The sequence below is a fragment of the Acanthaster planci genome, linkage group LG09, assembly GCF_054643075.1.
Source record: "Acanthaster planci isolate LZ-2023a linkage group LG09, COTS_SCS, whole genome shotgun sequence".
NCBI classification, from domain to species: Eukaryota; Metazoa; Echinodermata; class Asteroidea; order Valvatida; family Acanthasteridae; genus Acanthaster; species Acanthaster planci.
This window is the reverse complement of record NC_141785.1, coordinates 1,231,035-1,252,229: the sequence shown is the minus strand read 5'-3', so window position 1 is coordinate 1,252,229 and position 21,195 is coordinate 1,231,035. Positions and strand designations below refer to the sequence as shown.

The following is a 21,195-nucleotide window of genomic DNA, read 5'->3' as shown; positions in this document are numbered from 1 at the left end:
TGTGTCATAAGCAGCCAGTATTGCACACTTGTAGAGAAGTATGTTTCACTCATCAGGTCAGTCCATAATGCCTACTTTTGAGTTCTGGTCTTCATAAATAAATATGGTTTAAACCTTGCTGCTTTTCATTCATGCCACAAGAGAGGGGGATTGCCTGTCTCACTTGTCTGCTGTAAGTTCCTCTATTCCATGGTTCTTTGCCTATGAGTATACAAAGTACTCAAGGTATCTCCCAGCATATTGGTTGAAAATCCACAGCCTGTCAACAACTCATCCAAAGTTCATGCTGCTCTTGACGGTGAATTCACTGTGTACAGACAAGATAACCATGGTTTTGCCAGTTTCCCTGCTGACCAAGTATTTGAACAGACCATTAACCAGGCATGTGTCCACTGGGAAATTCTATCCCAGCACCTTTGAGCAACTATCTCAAACCAGTGTGAGCTAATGGCAGGCAGGGCTGGACAGATGGCAAAGGTCGTGGAATGGACCTTATGAGGTCAATCGTGATAAAAGACAATAAGGATGTACAGGCTGTGTGTGACACCACTTATAGAATTATCAATCCATTTGAGTCTGTTTACACTTTACATCTGGTCTTGTAGCAACCCAAAGCAAAAGAACAGATCTCCTTCTGGGAGGAGGACCAAAGCACACTGGTCAAATCGTTGAGTACACACTCCCCAGTCCTTATCAGAACCACACCTCTTTTGAAAGAGATCTATCCACTTGATGTCACTACAAGCCACCTCCTTAGTTTGGAAAAATCCTACCTTTTTTTCAACCAGATGGTTTTAATCATATAATTTTATTTCATTCAGTTTATTTTCCATGCATGTGGGACCAAGAATTTATCCCATGTATTTTGTATGGGGCGCTCTTTATGACTTTATTGTGAAAAAAAATCAAACAGAACTTATATATGTAGGACGAAAGTGAAATAAATATAAAAAGCAAATATATTAAGGACCAAAGAAGTGTATACAGGATGAAAGTAATACATAAAGCACAAAACCAATGTATATATATAGGACAAAAGTACATTTAAAGGACAAAGGTGATTTATATAGGGTGCTCGCACAAGAGTTCAAAAGGTCAAAGTTTGTGACGCATGGGGACCTGTGTGCATTCTGGAGGACAAACACAGCTGCAGCTGTATGTTCACAATACATAACTAGTACACCTGCACACAATATTCTGCGCTGTGTCGCACTTTCAGAATCTGCAGTTTGAGGTTACGTAAATGTCAGCAAAATGGTAAATTTTTATGCCATCGAACTGTGGCAATCGTGGAGACAGAGAAGGCCCTTTGTCTTTCCTCAGAATTCCCAAAGTTCAAGTGAAAGACAGCAAAGAAAAGCAAGAACTGAAGCAGAGATGACTGCACATGTGGCTGGCACTTATCAACAGGGCAGACATCTCAGTGGAAAAGATTGGAAATTATCGAGTATGTTCTGAACATTTCATCACAGGTATGCTTTGTTGACCTTATTTTGAATATTACTAGTTATATTTCTCATATTAGTGAAACACCAGGTTAACCTTTTTGATCGTGAAATAATTCGTGAATGTGTTTACGGTGAAAAGCACAGATTGAAAATGAGGGTTGACTGGAATTAAAATTTATTTTGCAAAATAGAATACATGTTTAATTTGGATTGTGTTGACCCTTGTGACACTGCTTCCATGATTCAATGTTGGTTTTTCTAAATTATGGGAAATAAGGGGCTGTCACAAATCGGTGATATTTACAGGGAATTTTGAGAAATGTTTTTTCTTTCTCTTTTTTGGCGGGGGTTGAGATAATTACATGTAGGTATGAACGATGCAGTAATGGGCCCAGTGAACATGGTAAAGCTCTGAAAAGCTGTTTAAATATTTTTCTTTGTACCATCTTTTTTAAACATCATACTTTCAAAGTCAAGTTCACAAAAGTGGTTTGAGGTTCACTGTAAAACCTGAAGATAAGATAGAAGTTGAAAAGGCTGGTGTCCATTCCGTTAATGTTTGGTGTCATTTTCCCTTTATATTTAACAGGAAAGCCTGCAGAGTTGCGGGATGAAACCAATCCTGACTGGGCTGCTACACAGAGGGTGGGTCATGATAGCAGGGCAGTGGCTACTGCATCGGTGCAGCTCACTCAAAAGAGACATGAGAGGGCAGCACGACAAGACAGAAGTCACAGATGTGTGCAGTGCAAGGACTTCTGAGCCTACAAGACCAACTCCAAGAAGATCCAGAGGAGTTGCCAGATCACGGTCCTGTAGGACAGACCACACAAACTGACTGCATGACAACAGAAATGGCAATGCAGACTGATATGTTTGCAGCTGATAACACGGTTTTGGAAGCACAGGCTAGTAACAACCATGCTGAACTAAACTTATGCAGTTTTAATGCTTGTTTAAAAGCAAACTGCCCACCAGACGATGTGTCGCCAGTTTCAACAACTAATCATTCTCATGAAACTCACACTAGCTGTGCCTTATGAAGACCTGGCATACTGGTTCTTTGTTAATGAGTCTTTGTTAGGGAGTCCTACAGAGTGATGCTCCAGCTTATTTAGGTGATCTTGCCCAGTTCTATGCTCCAGGTCATCTGGGTTTGCAGTCATCCAAAAGCAAGCTACTCAAAGAAACTATGGCTCATTATTGTTGGGGGGAGAGAAGCTTTCAGATTGAAGCACCCAAACTTTAGAACTCTTTACCGGAATTAAACAGATTAAATTCATATTTGCATAGACAAGCATTTGGTTAATATTCCTCAACTTATCATTATTGGATGTCTTTGCTTATTAGCACCACGAGCACCGTTTGTGGCGGGTACTGGCGCTCTATAAATGTTCATTATTATTATTACAATTTCACATATTGTCAGTACTGGGATAGATGCTCTATATGGTTTATCAAGTCTGATAGTTTGGCCAGATAGGGAAGTGGTGTGGAAGACCATGCCTATGCAATTCCGTGGGACATTTGGCAAAAGAGTTGCTGTAATTACTGATTGTTTTGAAGTGTTTTGTAACCGGCCTACCAGCTTGGAAGCCAGGGCCCAAACCTGGTCCAATTATAAACACCACAACACAATCAAGTTTCTAATTGGGATAATCCCTCGGGGTATGATTTCATTCTTGTTAGCAGCATGGGGTGGCAGAGGAACAGACAAAACCATAACTCTAGAGTTTTAATTTCTTTAGGAAACTTCCCCCACAAGACATCATTCTTGCAGACAGAGGCTTTGATATAAAGGACAATGCTGGTTACTGTGGATGTGAGGCTGAGATTCCCGCAAATATCAAAGGAAACCAGAGCTCTCTGCTCTAGATATGGAAAAAACACGAGAGATGCCTGAAATGTAGCCTCAATTTTGGCCTCAATTTCAAAACAGTCCTGTGCAAAACCAAATTTAATTTGATAATAGAAAACTATGAAAAGTTGACAGTTATAAATGTGCAGAACTAATGGACACAAGCAATTATTTACACTGCAATGAACCCAGAACCAAATCTTCCAGTCTCTTATTGTGTTATTAAACTGTGGCTTAAGCTCTGTAACATACATGTAGCACAGAATCAATCCACATGTACATGACTTTAGGCTTCGGACTTGTCATTTAGGAAGACATGTAATCAAAATTTATGGATTTGAATGAAAGTCTGAATCATATAAACAAGTTTTCCTAAGTCTGAAATGTTTGTCCAAACTCTGAACCCCCCCTCTGAAATGCTTAATACAAAATACATGTAAATAACTTTTTATTTAAATGTGAACTTTACATTTATTCCCTTTTCATGTTTTGAATAGAACATGTCAACAGTTTACATTACTCAACCTTATTAGATAAACACATGCTAACATACTAGTATATAAAATGGAATGCATGTACACTGGTTCAAGTACTGGTCAGGTTACTTGTTAATATTCTTAAATGTCAATCTTCTGTGTACCATGGTAATAAAGAAAAATTTGATCTAAGGTAAACAAGAAAGTCTCTGAGCACACACTTTGTTCAGATTTAAGTCCACCATATTTCTACGGATGAAGAGTACGTATTTTTCTTTGAAACATTGCTTTTTTTTTGTTCCTGCAGTCTGGACAAAACTATGTTTTAGGGGGATTGTATGTGTTTTTGAACTTCAGGCATTTGAAATGAAATTGTTTGAGTTGGCATGTTGCATTGTCACACTGAATCATGCGTCCACTCTTGCCCTGGTGACAATAACACTACTTCTCAGAAGCATCATTAATTTCCATGTGATGCTTGGTCACATCCTGTGGTAACTTGCTGAAATGCTTGCTCACAAGTTCTGGTAAGACTCCAGTCTTGAAGAAATGGGTTGCTCCTAAAACAATGTCTCCCTAGAAAGCATCATCACCAAGAACATGTTCAATGTGAGCATTCTCTTTGGTCCACACGACAAAGTCACAGTACTTTGTCGTGTCCTCAAGAGAGAATGAGGTCTGTGTCTGAACTTGATAGTAGTACTGAGGAGAGACAAAGTGTGGCACCCACTGGTTGAAGGCAGAATGATTTTTCCTCTGCAGGCTCTTTCATCGACTTGTTCCTTTTACAAAAGGGGCTCTTCATTTCACAAACACCAATGTCTCTGCAGCATGAGCACCGCACAAGGCCATCCGGCGACTCACCAAAATATGGATACTTCAGGTTTATAATTAGACTAGAGTTTTCCACATGAAACCCTACATGTTTTGTCTTCATGTAGTCTGCATACACATTTCTCACATGTTCTTCATGCTCACATCGCCACTGAGTTGCTTCCGTGGTGAACTCGTATAGATCAGGGTAACACACGGATTTAATAAGGCTAATGCAGGAGAACCTGCATCTGTCCTGCACACACTTTTCACCTTTGATGCAGTAATTCTTCCTGCCTGGTATCTTCATGCATAGGGCTGATTTAGCTTGTGTTTTTGAGTGGGCCTCAACATTTCTTGCAGCCATATTTTTATGTATTTGTAAAACATATTTTATGTTTTCACATTTCTTGAACAGCTTAGATTAAATGTGTTGGCATCTTCAAGATCTGACAGTATCACTGGAAATTCTTTCACATATCTGCAGGAATAAAATGTCTTCTGCTAATGATGATGCTGAGCTTGAAACCGAGGATGCCTCCCAATTCTCATGTCCAACATCCTTCAAATCATCACCAGCACCATCAATACCCACATCCATTTGCCTTTTATGTTTGGCTGCTGAAGAGAAATCCACTTTACTTTCAGGGGCAGCTGTAACATCCTTCTCCTGTGTAACTGTCTTTTTCTCTCGAATATAAAGTCCTGCATCTATCTCAAAAAAAGGTGTTAAGACATGCATGCACACTTCATCGAGTCCAGCTTTGCAGTCACAGCTGGCACAACATATCTGGCCATCTGTAGCTTTGACCCAGGGTGACAATGCCTTCTCTCTTACGGAGTGTGAATGCATCACCTATGATAACCAGAAATTAATTGATATTTAAGTTCAAAGAAGGATAAACATTTCAGGCACTAACTTTGAAAAATACAGTAGCTCTGGAGGTATTTACTCAAAAGAAACAGTATTTTGAGACTTGAAGGTTTTCATGGTGAAAGAACTATACGAGTAAAACGATTTCGATTACACCAGGGATAAATCACTTTCTTAAGTATGTGTGGTTCTGAGAAGAACCGGGGAATAGCTCAACGTTTCGAACAGTGTATTCTGTCCATCTTCAGGAGACTGCAGGATTCTGACTGGGAGTGGAGCTTATATGGTGTAGAGAGGGATCCAGATGTAGAAATTACCTTGGTGAAGCGTTGAGGCGGGAACAGTGATGTCAGGAGCAATGGATGCTGCGCTGGATCCTGGTACTGCATGACCTGAGTGTGTGCTTACTCAAGCGTGTCAGTTGGAGTTGGCAGTGGGAGAGTGAACAGCTGGGTGCCAAGGGTAGAGAAGACCCATAGGCTAAGGAGGGAACCTAACTGGGGAGTCATAGGGTATAGGAGACCCATTGGACTGGGATGTGAGGATGGGGCGCTAGATATCACTGATGCTGAAGCCAATGTCTTAGGGAACTGTGTCATGCTTGATGATTTCCATGGCTTCTCTGATGCGGCGGGGATACCATCGTTCGATACTGGTGATGACTTCAGCTTGGCTCCAGTTGATCTGATGATCTTCAGTGTGGGAGTGCTTGATTATTGGTTGTTTTGGTGAGGTATATACACTGTTGTTAAACAGCCAACCATTGGCAAGCCTCCGAAGACTTGTACACCTGGAAGGTCTTTGCGGTACATGGACTCGGTGTTGATACCAAATAGGACATTATGTCCATTGAATTAATCTGCGGGAGTCGATTGATGCTGCGTGATTTCTCACTGTTAGCAACCAAATATTGGTCACTACTGACCATGGAGATCTTTCTTATATAAGTGCAGTAATGCACGTGAGTCCATATGCATAAATTGGTATGCATTTCCATGAAGCACTGAGCGGCTGTATGTAGCGTGGGACCAGCTAACCTTCAGAACACTGCTTGTCTTCCAGACAAAGTTGTGGGGCAACAGGCCCATGACCCTGATGGCTGTGCAAGTGCCCTATTGGATGAAGACAATAGATATACAACAAAACTCATATATAAACGATGAAACTAATAAATAGAGAACAAAAACAATATTTAGAAAAAACCAATATACAGGGAACGAAACTAATATATATAGGATAAAACTACTATATAGTGAACGAAACTAAAAAATATAGAATGAAACCCAAAAATGTGGAGCGAAACTAATAAATATAGAACGAAAATAAGAAATATAGAGCAAAACAAATGTAGAATGAAACTAACAAAAATAGAACAAAACTAATAAATATAGAACAAAACTAATAAATATTGAGTGAAACTAATAAATATAGAACAAAACTAATAAATAGAATGAAGCGCCGCCACCTCGACGCCAGACCGGTTGTGATATACACCAAAATGTAAAATATACAGACTGAAAACCTTAAAATTATATAGAACAAAAACGTTTATATATGAGTTTTGTCATATAATTAGTTTTCATCCTATATAAATCACCTTTGTCCTTTGAAATTTGTTCTATTTATGGATTGTTTTACATTCTATATATACTTCTTTCGTCCGTTGCATATTTATTTCTTTTTAAATTTATTTCACTTTCATCCTCTATACATTAGTTTTGTCATATACATGTAACCTGTGGTTCACATTTCAAAACAGCAGGAACCAAATTTCATATTAATTTTATTCCCTTTTGAAAAACTCTTGACTTAACACAATTCAGGATTTATGATACAAAAGAGATTTTGCTTTATTGGAGGGAAACAGCCTAGCCAATCAATACGAGAAATACAAAGTAAATGCAGAGAACACCAATTCAGATGGCCACAAATGGCCACAATATGCGGTTTACAGAAAATGCAGGATCCTGCTGAGTTAAATGCACTTTGAGCTCAAGAAAAAAAATTTGGCACCAGTGTTCTAGATGTACAGATGAGTTGCGATGAGTCGTTCCAAGGTGGTATGACAGGAGTCCGTTGTGTTGGTAGGCAGTCGGCAAAAGTGAAGGGCAAAGCTCAGCAGAAGAAATGTAATGCAAAAAAATACTTGCAGATCTTGCAAGGTTGATGCTGGTGATTAGTGCCGCAGATGCCTTAGTGTACTTGTGCTGTGTCTGCAAGTCAAAATATGTGTAGCTTGGTGGCTGAGAGGCCTGGGACAGCTCTTCAGGTGGACTACAGAAACTCCCGTCCAGCACCCTCTTTCAGAACATGGAGTTCAGTAACTTAGATAGAGAGCATAGTGGCCCATGCCACATTACTAATATAACCACATTTACGGGGTCAGACCAACACAATCGACTTTCTATGAGTTACGTGCTTTAGTAGCTGTACATCGTGTAGGAAAACCTCACAATATAATACCATCTTGCATGTAAGTTAACATGTGAAGGAGAAATATCTGAGGCATTGACCTAGAACAAATCTTAAAACTAGACAGGGTTTCCCTGGGAATACGTTTCTCAGTCCCACACATTATGAGGTAGGAATCAATCCAGGAAAGCTCCAACTCTTAATCAGACTGGTTATATATACAATGTAGGTATATATAGAAACAAAATCTAAAGCTTGACCAAGAGACAATTCATATCTCTAACTTCTGATGAATGCAATGCATATCAGAATCTACCGAGTATACACAAACCCTGTTCAAATAAACTTGTCGTCGGAAAAGCATTTCAAAAGCGTCAGTCCAAACTGTAGGACTGCAGTCAGTCTATTACTTACACCATGGATGTGATGGGTGATAAGCCTTGACTTACACATATATTCAAAATCTGCTCATGTTTCTCAATGCAGTGAAGAGCACAACTTATTCCCAGTCTCCACTAAGTTATTAGTCAAGGTGATTGAAAAGTGCACTCAAACTGCCTCAATTAATTCACGAAACACATGTCCTTAGCTCAATGAAAAAGCAAAGCTTTCTGAGGGAACATCTCTTTTGGATCTAGTCTCAGAGCAGTACTGGCTAGTGGAAACTACAAGATACATGTATCAAAACTTTCAACATCATAAATCTGCTTGGACTTCTCAAAAATATCCCAAAGTCCAGACTTCATATAATTGATCGGTAAACTTCTTTTCACAATTTACAACAAGAGTCACAGTGAAAAATGCGTTGACTAAACTCCAGAAAAGATACACAATAGTATAGAATGATATAAATAGGAACTCGAACTTACCTAAGATAGAGAGCCAACACTCGTGAACATAAGGGGAAGACTTGGGTTTTGAAGTCCTCCAGTCCGAAAAAAAGTACTGCAGAGTGCAGACAGAGTTTGGCAGGCATGTAGTCAGCATGACAGCAAAGTTTGGAATGCCCAGCTTGCCAAAACTCTGGGGCAAACTGCTCCCCAGAACGTGCCCTTGCCACATGACTAGCTCAGGCTCTCATTGGAAAACTTAAAAGGTGCCACACATGACTCCAATACTGATTGGTCATCTAGTATCCAGGCAGATGAGCACTCAGCAGAAGTTTATATGCTTTCACAGCTTGGAATTGGGTGTGAACAACTACTAGGGATTAAGTGTCTCAACATCCTGCTGATCTCCTATAAAATTTACTGGGAGTGTACACACTAGTGTACTAGTCAAAGATTAAAGGCAGTGGATACAAAGAGCATTCTGTGATCTCCTAAGAAAGCAGGAACATTAAAGACAAACTGAACAAAGAGCAGGCTTTTTGACAAAAGGAATAGGCAATAGATCAAAGGTTAACCACTGGAACACTGCTTACCAGTAGAAAAGTCGAAAGCTCAGGAAAGAACAATTTAAGTATTCAAAAGGCAAAACGTAGTCATAAAGAAATAAAATTTTAAATTACAACCCAAGACCTCCTATGGGATGGGGTTACTTTTTTTTTCATTTGATTTGTTTTTACTTTCTCTACTCTTTCTACTCTCTCTGGTAGTGAGATCTCTGCCAGTTTGGCCAATGTACACCTTGCCGCATTCGCAGGGGATCCTGTAGACCCCTGGCTTGGTCTTGGGGTCTTGTTTGTCCTTGTGAGACTGGAGAGTTGCTTGGATCTTGTTGGGGGCAGTATGGAAGACTTTGATGCCATGGTGTAGAAGGATGCGCTGGATCCGGTGGGAGGTATTGCCTATATAGGGGAGGGTGACAGAATTAATGTGCCTAATGGGTTGACCTTGGGTATAGGAGACCCACTGGTCTGGGAGGGTCTTGGGTCTTGATGTAGTGCTTAACGTGAGTTAAGGGCCATGCACCCCCAGATATGATACACGTGTTGCTTTGCTTCATCTTCAAGTATATGCACTATCAATTATAAAATACATGTAAATTGGAAAAACTCTGTGTTACTCAGGAAGGACACCCTTAGATTTGGCATATAGGGGTTGTCAGGAGTCCTAAATGTAATATGTTTGTTAAAAAAAAACAGACGATGCCTGCCTCCACATCAACTTAGCCCTCAAGAACCACAAGCCTGTCAAGCCCAACATCTCCAAGACCAAACAGCAAGCCATCAAAAGCCTACTAAGAGATCACTCCATCCACATCCTAACTGTGGACAAGGGGAATGCAACTGTCGTCATGGACAAAGCTGACTATGACCGTAAGGTGCGGGATATTCTTGAGTCGGGTGCCTACCGGCCCCTTCACAAGAACCCCATACCTTCCATCCAAAAGAGATTCCAGGCTAAGCTCCTAGCCCTCCAATGGTCTGACAGCATCTCCATGGCCCTATACCGACAGCTCCGACCCTCCAGTACAAGATGTCCAAGATTCTTCGGCCAGCCCAAGATTCACAAGACCGGTATCCCACTCCGACCCATTGTAGCTTCCCGAGGTGACCCCACCTACAACACTGCCAGGCACCTCACCAAGATCCTTCACCCTCTGGTCGGCAACACCCCACATCATATCAAGAACTCGGACCAGTTCGCCCAGTTCATCAACGGGTTGTCTCTACGCCCCACAGACATAATGGTCAGCTTCGATGTAGTCTCTCTCTTCACTAATGTACCCACATCCGAAGCATGCACCATCACCAAGGACAGGTTACTTCAAGATCACTCACTCAGCGACCAGACCAACCTCACACCACATCAAATCCACGATCTCCTGATCAGCTGCGTATCATCTTCCTGCTTCCAGTGGAGAGACAAATTCTTCGAGCAGTCTTCCGGAACCTCCATGGGATTGCCTCTATCCCCGGTTCTGGCAGACCTGTTCATGGAAGAATTTGAGCAGACAGCCCTCTTCTCTGCGGACCTCAAGCCCAACGTATGGATCCGGTATGTGGCCGACACCTTCGTCGTCTGGCCACATAGCCCACAAGACCTCCAGCTGTTCCTTCAACACCCAACACAACCCAACACAACGCTTTTATAGTTTCTGAGTCTTGATGTTTCGATATTGTGTCCAAAAAAATTGCACGCAGTATTCCTGGTTAAGGATGTGGAGATTTGTTGGTGCCTACTTTGCTCATCATCCAGCACCCAAACAGGGTGAAGCATTGTTTAATTTTTTTGTTCGCCAATGGCAAAACATTGGCATGGGTAAAGTGTTGGCTATGTAGTAAAAACATAGCCTTGGTACAATTACAGTGTGGTAATTTATCTTCTCACTGAGTATCACTTGTGCCTGGCAGAAATTTGCCCACAGTGTTGTGCGCGTTGTTAGCTGTGACCCAGTGTGAAGTATTTCCTTCACTAAAATCTGTGCAAGGCTGTCAGCCCTTGGTGATCAGTGAAGGTGCCTGCTTGCGTGTGAAACTAGGACACGCGTTCTTACCTCGCAAAATATTGTGCGGGCAAAGTGACCCGTAAATGAAGTAGCGCGTAGATGAAGTGGGAAAGTGGTTGTGGGCAAAGTGTCTGATGAGGGACTCCAGTCAAGTCATTTGCATGCAGTGACTTGAGTCTCATCATTGCAACTCTAATGCCTGCAGATGTCACCAGACCAGCAAACATAGCAAGCTGAGAGCAGTGTTAATAACCCATCAGTGCCAGCAAGCTCAAGAATGGCAGGGTTTGAGACACAGCCATGTCAAGAGATTTCAAGGATTGAGTGTAGGCAGCAGAAATAGAAGGTGTTCAACCAGTGTTCCTTGTGTCAGTAGGTTGGCCTTGATTTGCTGCAGTCAAGGAGTACACTCAACATACACGACATGTAGGTGCATATCTTAAGCTTGGTGGAGAGTGACCAGTTGTCCCTGTCATGAGCATAGAGGTGGTTGCAGTTCTTCCTATATTCATAGTTCTGCATGTAGAGTATTAGAGCTGGTAACTGTAGAGCCAAGGTACTGGAATTATTCAGCCCTTCTCAAAGCTATTCCATGGATTGTGATTTCAGATGGAGGTGCGAAACCTTGTGTTAAAACTACTAATTTACCAAAGTTGAGTTGCAGAGATCTTGACGGTCAGCTTTAGTGAGTAACAGTGGCTGCATCATACAATAGTTCTCATTCAAGGACTTACCTAGCTTTGGTCTCAACATGAAGACTGAACAGATTGAGGAGGTTTGCGAGTGTGTAGCAGGATGCCATATGGATCAGGAAATGTACAGTATAGCAGGGTGGAGAAAAAGATACCAAACATGATATGCACAAGCTCAAAACCCTGCTTGTTGCCTTGGCAGATTCCAAACTCAGTAGATTTTAAGCCGTTGAATCGAACTGTGATATTTATGTTGTCACAGAGATTCGTAAGAAGGGACAACAACCTTACAGGGCAGCCCCAGTGCATTAGAATGGCAAACAAGACTGAGTGATTCAAGCTGTCAAATGCCTTTGTCAGATCAAGGATGATAAGAAGGGGTCAGTGCTGTTTGACACACTTCTTTTGAAATGGACTTACGGAGAACACTGCCAGGGGTGGATGATGAAAGCTGCCCTGGCTTTCAGGGAGAATTTAGCTGGTGATGACTTGGAGCCATTCTTTCAGCACTCAGACAAAATCACTCTCAGTCAAACACGGCAGAGAGATACCCTTGTAGTTGTTGCAGACCCGTCAGCTGCCTTTGTTTTTGTAAAGGGTGATGATATTGACATCCTAAAATCCTTTTGTACAAAACTGGAGTCCCAATAGTTTGTAAGAACAGTGTAAAGCCCTGCAGCCAAGATGTTACTGCCCTTCTTGAACACATCTGAAGGGATGCAGTGAATAACAGGACCCTTAACCACAAGCAAGGGATTAGCTTGTCTAGCTCATTCAGAATTGGAAGCTGAGGTAAGGCTAATAATGTAGAGGGAGTGACATAAGTATTGCAGTTATATAGTACACTGTGGGGCTCTACCCATCTGTCAAGCTGTGCCGTTAGGTCTGTGAGATGGAGCAACAACAGCTGGGCCTCAAGTACCAAAACTTACTACCAGGATAACTTGGATGGTTTGGGGGATCCAGATCTGACCAAGTTGGAAACTGAATCAGCCAGGACTCATTAGAGATATGAAAATACAACTCCCAACACCACACATGCATGGTGCTCACAAGAAACCCAGCGACATTATGCTAGCTCCAGCTCATCTTCATCCGACAGTATGAAACAACTGCTTTTACAGGGGTTTCCATAGTTTTTGCCGTGGGAGCCTCTATTGTTCCCCATATAGCAGGGATGCATTGGCCAATGAGCCGACTATTTGGCCCTGTTCAAGCTTATTAAGCACTTGAGTTGGTGAACGGATACATGCAAATTTTTTCCTCTGATGATATCTCTTCAAATGTGATAACCAACGACATTCCAACTCAATTTCCCAGCTTTGAAATGATCTTGACATGCTGAAAGGTTGGCCAGTTGGGCACAACCTCCTCAACTTCCCACTTCCATTTCATCTGATGATGAGTTGACCACTCTGCTATCTCTTCAGCTTCTGGCCGAAGGTTACATGCTGTGATTATAGACATGGTCAGAGTTCTGAATTCTGAATATATCATTGTTCAAGAAAGTCTGTGCTTTTCAGTGATATATGTATGTGCTTTGATTTCATTTCCAGGATCGTACATCATTGAGCATAGTTGTTTTCAAAATGTGGTACAAAATTGAGGGATAGCACACTTTGTCAAAGTTGTCACAGTATCCATGGACACATTCCAAGCGAAGGAGCACAAAACATTTAAAAAAATGACTTCAGATTCATGTTTCTTAAGTGAATTTATCACTTTCTATTCAGCTGTTTTGCAACTATTTTAATAAACTGAGGTTTCAACAGGGATGGCTAATTTAAATATGAAGCCGTTTAACCAAACCCAGTTACATAATAGGGAAACATACCAATCACCACATTTGCAAAAAGATTGACAAATAATGGTGAAGAAATTTCAGCCATGAAATCGTCTTCCTTTTCTGATAAGTGCTGTCAACAAACTTAGCATGATAATCAAAATTTTATAATTGTGGATATTGCCACCTATTGTCTGATACTTTAAATAAACTTGGAGCAGCATCACCATTCAAATGTGGTGTAGAACTTCCCATTGAAACAAAATTATCTCTTTTTCGGCATGGATACCGATAGTACCCTTTTTCGCGTGTCCCCCAACACACACACAAAATGACCTTGCTACACCACTGCTACACCTGCTTAAACCAGGTTTCTAGGGTACAATGTTATGCACAAATTCACACAACCAGTTTCCAGATGTTTGAAATCGTGCTTGAACAAACTGGATATTTCAAAAAGCAAGATATCCAATTGAGCAAAAATCATCCAGAATGGTCTTGGACTCATGATGACTTTATAAATCACACAGTGCTGTTCCCAATCAGCATAAAATTATATATGTACATAAATGTCCAGAGACATTTAAAGGTATATGTTAGGATAGGAGATTGATATTTAGTTTCCCAGTCTTGTTTATATCACTGTTTTCTTTAAATATGTGTGTGCCTACAGGTGATAGTAAAAGAAAACTTAATATTTCTATTATCAGTGTATTTCTATCATCTTTAGATGCAAACATGCTAACAAAAACAGGTTACGTGGGTAAAAGGGTTGTTTTGCACGGGTTTAACTGTGACTGTCATTAATCCTCAAACAGGTGAAGAACTGAGGACTGTTAGGGTTGATTTTTTATAATCAATTTTCAAACTTAAACAGAGTTTTTGCATCCCAAAACTTCATTGCTGTGGTTAAAATGAGGAGTATCAACCAAGTATCTCTCCATAATTCCCATGTACAGGTAACAGGAAAATTTCGCAGTGGACACAATCCATTTGATCGTGGCTTCATTGAAAATTGTGTTACTGTGTTTTGTACTCCTACATTACCAAGGTAAGAATTAAAATGAAGTTATGTATATCGTTGTGGATCCTCTATTGTTACACTTAACTTCAGAAAACACACCTTGCGTATGCACACATTACCTGTGTTATTCATTCAAGATGTGCAAATTTATGTACAAAGCTACCTACTGGTACTTTTCCCTTTTGATAATGGTTTGTTTTTTGTTGTGCAAACTTTTGATTGACTTAACTTTTATCTAGTGCTGCTGCCGAACCACCAAACTGAACCAAAAATCATCGAACATGGCACTTTCAAACGAAACCGAACCAAACTGGTCAGTACGGATGTTCGGCTTTAATATGGGATAGCATTGATAGTGCACGGAACGCATACAAGAAAACGTGATAAAAAAGCAAACACAACGAAAAGTAGATAACGAGTTGTGCTGCACGGTGCCGCTCCGGCAGTCAGCACATGTGCTATACATACATACATACATGTACAGTAACCTTACCATGGCCTTGCATCACGCAATGGTTGTAAAAAGTATTTGGTGAGAATTCACTAATAATCAACTGAGAACATGCAACGTGCAGCATCTCCGCTGCACAGCAATTCTAAATTCTCACTACATACAATTGTGCTTATGTATAATCAGATTTAGCATTATGTTTGCCAATCTCCAATAGCCATGCCATCATCAGGTTCCATATCAGGCCAATGATGTCATAAATGCCCAGACAAAACGACTTTTGATTGGATGCTGATCACAGTCGGACTTGTGCTCGACCGAAATCAACTCTGGAGGGAAAACTGATTTTGCCAGGCGGGCTAGTGCAGCGCTTCAGCGCGTGACTAGATTTGGTTCACATGGTTGCCCAACTTGCCTTTCGTTCATCATGTTTGATTGAAGCATGATAAAAATAATAGTGATAATACGTTGTTCGCAAATCTCAAATAACAAAATGCTGTTATCTGTTTGAAAAGGACTGATGAAAAATCGCCCCTTTGGCCACGTGGGCACTGTCATGGGGAGAATGCTGACTGGATACCAAGGTTCTTCTTCTAATACATCAAAAGCCATGGTTTGCAATTGAATCTGTTTTGTGAAAATAACCAACAGACAATTCGTTCAAAATCTAATTTGATCTTGTATTCTGAAAAGGAGGAATCTCCCATTTGAACATGCTGTTTTTTGCTGTTTTCACATATCCTACGTGCGATCGTTTTGTTGAGTCAAGTGTGGTCCAAACACAGCCGCTTTTGGTCAGTGAAACACGGTAGGAAACTGTCACACCTCCAACGGTAACTTTCTAGGCAATTTTAACTTCTAAACAAACTTTAGGAAGCAGTTTAGAAAAAAAATTGTTCAAATCAAAGTTGCTCATGGATGGGGATGGAGAGGAGATTCATTGCTTGTATTAACGTAGTTTACACACAGAAGTACTGTGTACGGCATGGTTGTAGCATTCTCTTCAATGTCTCAACGTGCATTGTATATATACATGTAGGTACATGTGTGTACGTGTCTGAACCTGAACCGAATCAAAGTTCGGCTAACAATTTCTGAACCGTGTCTGAACCAAAGTGTCCGAAGTTCAGCTAACAACTTCTGAACCATGTCCGAACCAAACCCGAACCGAACCTGGCACCTACTTTCAGCACTGCTTTTATCATAACCACTGTAAATTTGTACCCGACTTAAGCACGCACTCCAAAAATTAAATAATATTGAATTATATGCCACCTTGCCACACCAAACATTGGTTAGTAACCAGCCACTAAAGCATTCTATCAACAATTTTATAGTCCCCTTCAATATACTACATGATTTCTGAGGCATGGAAACAAATATTTTGAAAGATTGTCTTGCCAAAAAATAAATGTTCAATAGTGAAACACTGTCTTGCCTTGGTTCTTGGGTCCAGCTGTATCAATAGTAAGGTATTAATAAGGTAGCCATGCTCACTACTACAACCCATGCCCAGCTGTCACAGTACACAACATCTCCATTATCTCCCTTACTGCAGAGAGATGTCAGATACATCTAGCTGTAGTAAACTACAGATATTTTAAGGTGTCTAGATTTGTGACCTCTACTGTAGCTTGAAGACTGTCGCCAAAATACAATCTTGAAAAAGCTTGTAAAATTGGACAGAACTTAGCCATTGGTGATGTTCCATTAGGCAGCAAGACAGTTGACTATGAATAAATGTAGAAGGCACACTTGCACATGCATGGACAGAAATATTGCACACAATTAAAGACTCAACCCCACTATGAAAATTCCAGTCTTGTGAATATTTGGCTTTTCCCACAAGTTGCGGAAAACACATTCTTTTTGTCAAGAGTTTCTCTTCCTGCTTCTTCTTTTTCTCCCCAAATCTCATTTACTTGGTGCATATTTTTCTGCTCTCAACTTTAATCGCTTTGCAAAGTAGTGTCTTCATAAAAATTGCCTAAAGCAAAGACCAAAGAGGCCATCAACTGAAAATTCTAGGATGCCTATAATATGACTTTCATCTTAAAAGTTTTTGGCAAGTTAAAAGTCACTGATTTAAGATCATTCAGGGGGCACTGAATCAAGATATGAGTGTCCCCATTTGCCACACTTGCACATTTTGGCTGTAGGTACTCACAGTTCCAATAACTTTACCATCTTTACATGCTTCACAATGAAGTCTGATGAGAGATCAAACTCAAGGCAAGGCAAAGTACAATAACTGCATGTATTTACAGCAATAGGCAATATTACTTTTCTGTGTTGGGGTTTCACTGGCAGTACCAGCAAATTTAAAGTGCATTTTTAGTTGCAATAAAGAGTTTCCAAGACAAAGCTGTGTCAGAATTGCAAGGGGTATCTTTTAATGACATAGCTGTCATTGCATTTGTGTCCAATAAATGAAATGAGAATAAAGGAGCACAGTAAGTGTTGAACTAGACCTGTGATATGCTATGCAGGAAACAGTGTATAGTAGACTTACATGGTCTGTGAATTTGCCACTGCACAAGTCTACACGTGGGGACAAAAATACATTTCCAAATGGTTTAAAACAAAAGAATTTGTCTCCCTAATGTGGGTAAGGCTTAACCCTAACCCTCCTCAATCCTTCACCTGTTGGAGGATGGAGGAGGGTTAGGGTTAAATTCATCAAAAAGAACCATCTCCTGTGTGACAGATGACACTTCACTCTCTTGCATGGTCCTGTTTTTCTTTGGTTGTTTGTTTGTTGGGGTGTTGGGGTTGTTGGGGTGTTTGTTTGTTTGTTTGTTTGTTTGTTTGTTGGGTGGGGTGTTTGTTTGTTTTTTCCTCCTTTTTTCTTTTCTTTAGTTTTTTTTTAGCTCTGAACCTTACTGTACTTATTTTGGATACATCACAATACCTGAAACAATAGCAAGTAACTGTGACTTGAATGGGAAAACAAGGCTGGGAGATTTTGAGCAAAGTTCCCTTTACACTTTTTTATAGTGATACAGAAAGGTGTGAATGTTGAATTACTAGTACAATATAAATGAATCAAAAATCAAAGGCAATTTGAAAAAGGTGGAGTTTTTAACAATGTCTTAAAATGGTTTAAATTAATGGCATTCTTTACTTGAACTGAAAGCTTATTCCAAAGAGAAGGAGCAGCATGTTAAAAAGTCAGATCACCCAAGGAATACTACAGATAGACAGATTTTTAGAAGGATCACAGTTTTCTGATTAAAGCTATGGAGACTTAAGTGAGACAGTGGTCGAAGAGTGATCAGTTCAGCCAAATATTCAGGGCTGTCACCATGCAATATTTTAATGGTTTATTATTTACATACCTATGTCAAACCCAGTACTTGGTTTCTTGTTAACAGACAACATTGACAAGCTTGACTTTTCCTCCAAATAATTGTTATATTTATTTATCTCTCTTAAAGCCATATCTCCCTGTGGGAACTTAGTTATGTATGAATTTTCGGGCATCTCCTGCCCCTCGTCAGGTGCAAATGCTTGAACACCCGTTGTGTTTCCCTCAATGAGCCTCGATGCGCAGGACCCCCAGGCACGTGTCAATGCGCTTCCAATCCCATGGAACCACAGTCTTCTATTTTGTATCCTTCAGCTCTCTATTATTGTCCGTCCATTCCTCCCTTCTGTTTATTTGCAGTTTAAGTTCTTTAATATACGCCAATTCCATCACCTGCCTGAGCATCACGTCGCTGGGGCACCTGTTCAGTATTTTTACCTTAATTTCCTGAGACTGCCCCTTGTGTTTCTTTTGCATATGTTAGTGTAATGCCGATGACTTCCCCCTCACATGTTCCTGAACCCTTTCACCAAGTGATCTAGTATCTCTCTTCACATCCTTTGCATGTTATTGGTATATCACCTCTCTCTGTTTGCACTGGCCTTTTCCACTGTACTGTTGGCACACCGTGCACCCATCATCTAGGCACTTGTCCCCTCGGAATGGATATGACCTTGTCAGGATGTCCTTTACTCTACTCCCTGCTTTTTCCACAATCTTTATTTTAAGGCCCGCTTGCCTCACCCTTTTCCGGGTCCTTTTGGCCAGAGCACCTCCCGGCGTCGCTTCAACAAACATGTCGGCCTCAAACCTGCCCTTCTTAGTGAACCATTGGTGTTCTTTCTTCTTTTTGTCCAGCTCTCTCTCTTTTGCTCGCCATGTTTTCAGTCGGTAGAAAGGAACCCTGTCCGTGTTGTTTCTCCTGTTCTTCATTATATTCTTTGCCCACCAGTAGACTTCCAACTGCTCCACCTCCATGTAGCCACTGAACTGCATTCTGTCCATGTAATGCTGTTCTTTCTTCCTGCCCATAGTCCTCTGAGGTATTCCTCATGACTCTGGTTAGCTTGTTGACCAGAATATCCAGCCTTCTCTTTGGCTCACAGAACTGTTTTTGTGAATTACGAACTGACGTAATTCATACTTAAGTAAGTTCCCACAGGGAAATAAGAGAGATACGTAAGTTGTGGGGAGAATCCCTGATCAAGGTCATGAACATCATAAAATCTATCGATTGTGATATTCTTTACACACAAGTCATGACACACTGCTACTGTCCAGCACTAACGTTAGACGAGCTTTACTATATCTTTCCAGCTAGGCTGTACATCATGACAAACAGTAGTGTGGTGAGATATCTATACATGCATGGTCACAAAAACCTGTCATGGACACAGAAAAAGCCGTACCTAAATATAAAATAAGGACACTCTACTAATATAGAACCAGGTCTAACGTACCTTTTCTCTTGTATCTGTACTATAACCTCAGTTTCATAGTCAATTTTTTTTTTTTGCCAAATTGGCTTCATTCTCTATAACTATGTTAAATTCTCTCTCATTGTTATTTGTGTCTTTCCACTTGTGAACAGGTGAAGAATTTTTCCCATCTGACTTGGGAAAAATTTAGAACTCAACTCTTTTCCATCTCAAAGATAACACACAGCGTGCATTTGGGGCCACCATGTTTATAATGTTATGTGCAATTATGGTGTAGTTGTGTGTGAGGCATCAATGCAGCACTACAGTGTTCAAAGTGGGTACAAGGTTTTGATTGTGCTTCAGTTTTTCTGCCCAAGGCTTGAAGGTTCAACTCAATTTTCTCTCAAGAGTGCAGCTTTTGTGCTTGGGGACTCACACAACATGTTCAGAATGGTAAAATCTTCCTACAAACCAAGCATTAGGTTGCCCACAAAGAAATGACAAAAGTGGACTACAAAATTTACAGCTGATGACTTATTATAGCAAAGATGGTCCTCATATTATGATGTGAAGCAACCCGGACATTTCACAGGTAATTCAAAATTCAGGCCTACTCAAACATGATCATTTTGGACAAGTAAAGTTCTGACTACATTTTGTATTTTGTATGTGTATCGGATCATGGCTAGGCTTGGGCAACTACAGTGTAGGGCTTACGAAAGTAAATTTACATCATCATGCATGATATAAACTGCCTGCGTCTTTCAGCCATCGTAGGTTTGATTTTGAAGGATTATTTGAACTGAAGTGCAGTTCAGGGTAGGCGGCAGTGACAGCAGGACAAGTTGGAATTTTTGAACTTAATGCACAGCACATCAATTATGTCAATCTACTTAGCTACATGTAACATTAGCTAGGCCCTAGGTAGGGCCTACTTCAGGCCAAAATAAAACCAAAAGTTGTAGCGTAGGCCTATTACTGGTCACTGAAAAATATGGTAGGTCTGTTGGAATTTTTGTACTTCAAATCTACACATGATACCGTCTTTTTTAGGCAGTTTCGGCGAAGTGACTTTTCGGCGAAGTGACTGAAAAGAAACGCCAATGTTAAGGATATTTTTAGGGGCGGGTGCTTTTTTTGCATTACCCTCTTTTATACTCTCTTACAAAAAAAATGGTTTGGTACTCCTTACCTTCCAAACCACAATGAATGAGCCTTATTGCAAATACCACTTGGCTGATTT

General features: G+C 40.5%; 1 protein-coding gene and 1 pseudogene across 14 annotated transcripts in view; both read left to right on the top strand.

The window, feature by feature from the left end:
* Positions 1 to 21,195, top strand: part of LOC110989474 (palmitoyltransferase ZDHHC8B-like) — a 141,507-nt gene that overhangs the window by 81,593 nt on the left and 38,719 nt on the right. For 13 of the 14 annotated variants that reach the window (XM_022253865.2, XM_022253867.2, XM_087141292.1 and 10 more), the window contains one exon: positions 14,709 to 14,800. In XM_022253865.2, the coding sequence (XP_022109557.1) occupies positions 14,709 to 14,800 (92 nt within the window). Of the gene's footprint in view, positions 1 to 14,708; positions 14,801 to 15,441; positions 16,045 to 21,195 lie in introns of those variants that run through there. The other variant, XM_087141301.1, reaches the window with a different exon arrangement.
* Positions 329 to 5,031, top strand: LOC147797997 (uncharacterized; annotated as a pseudogene).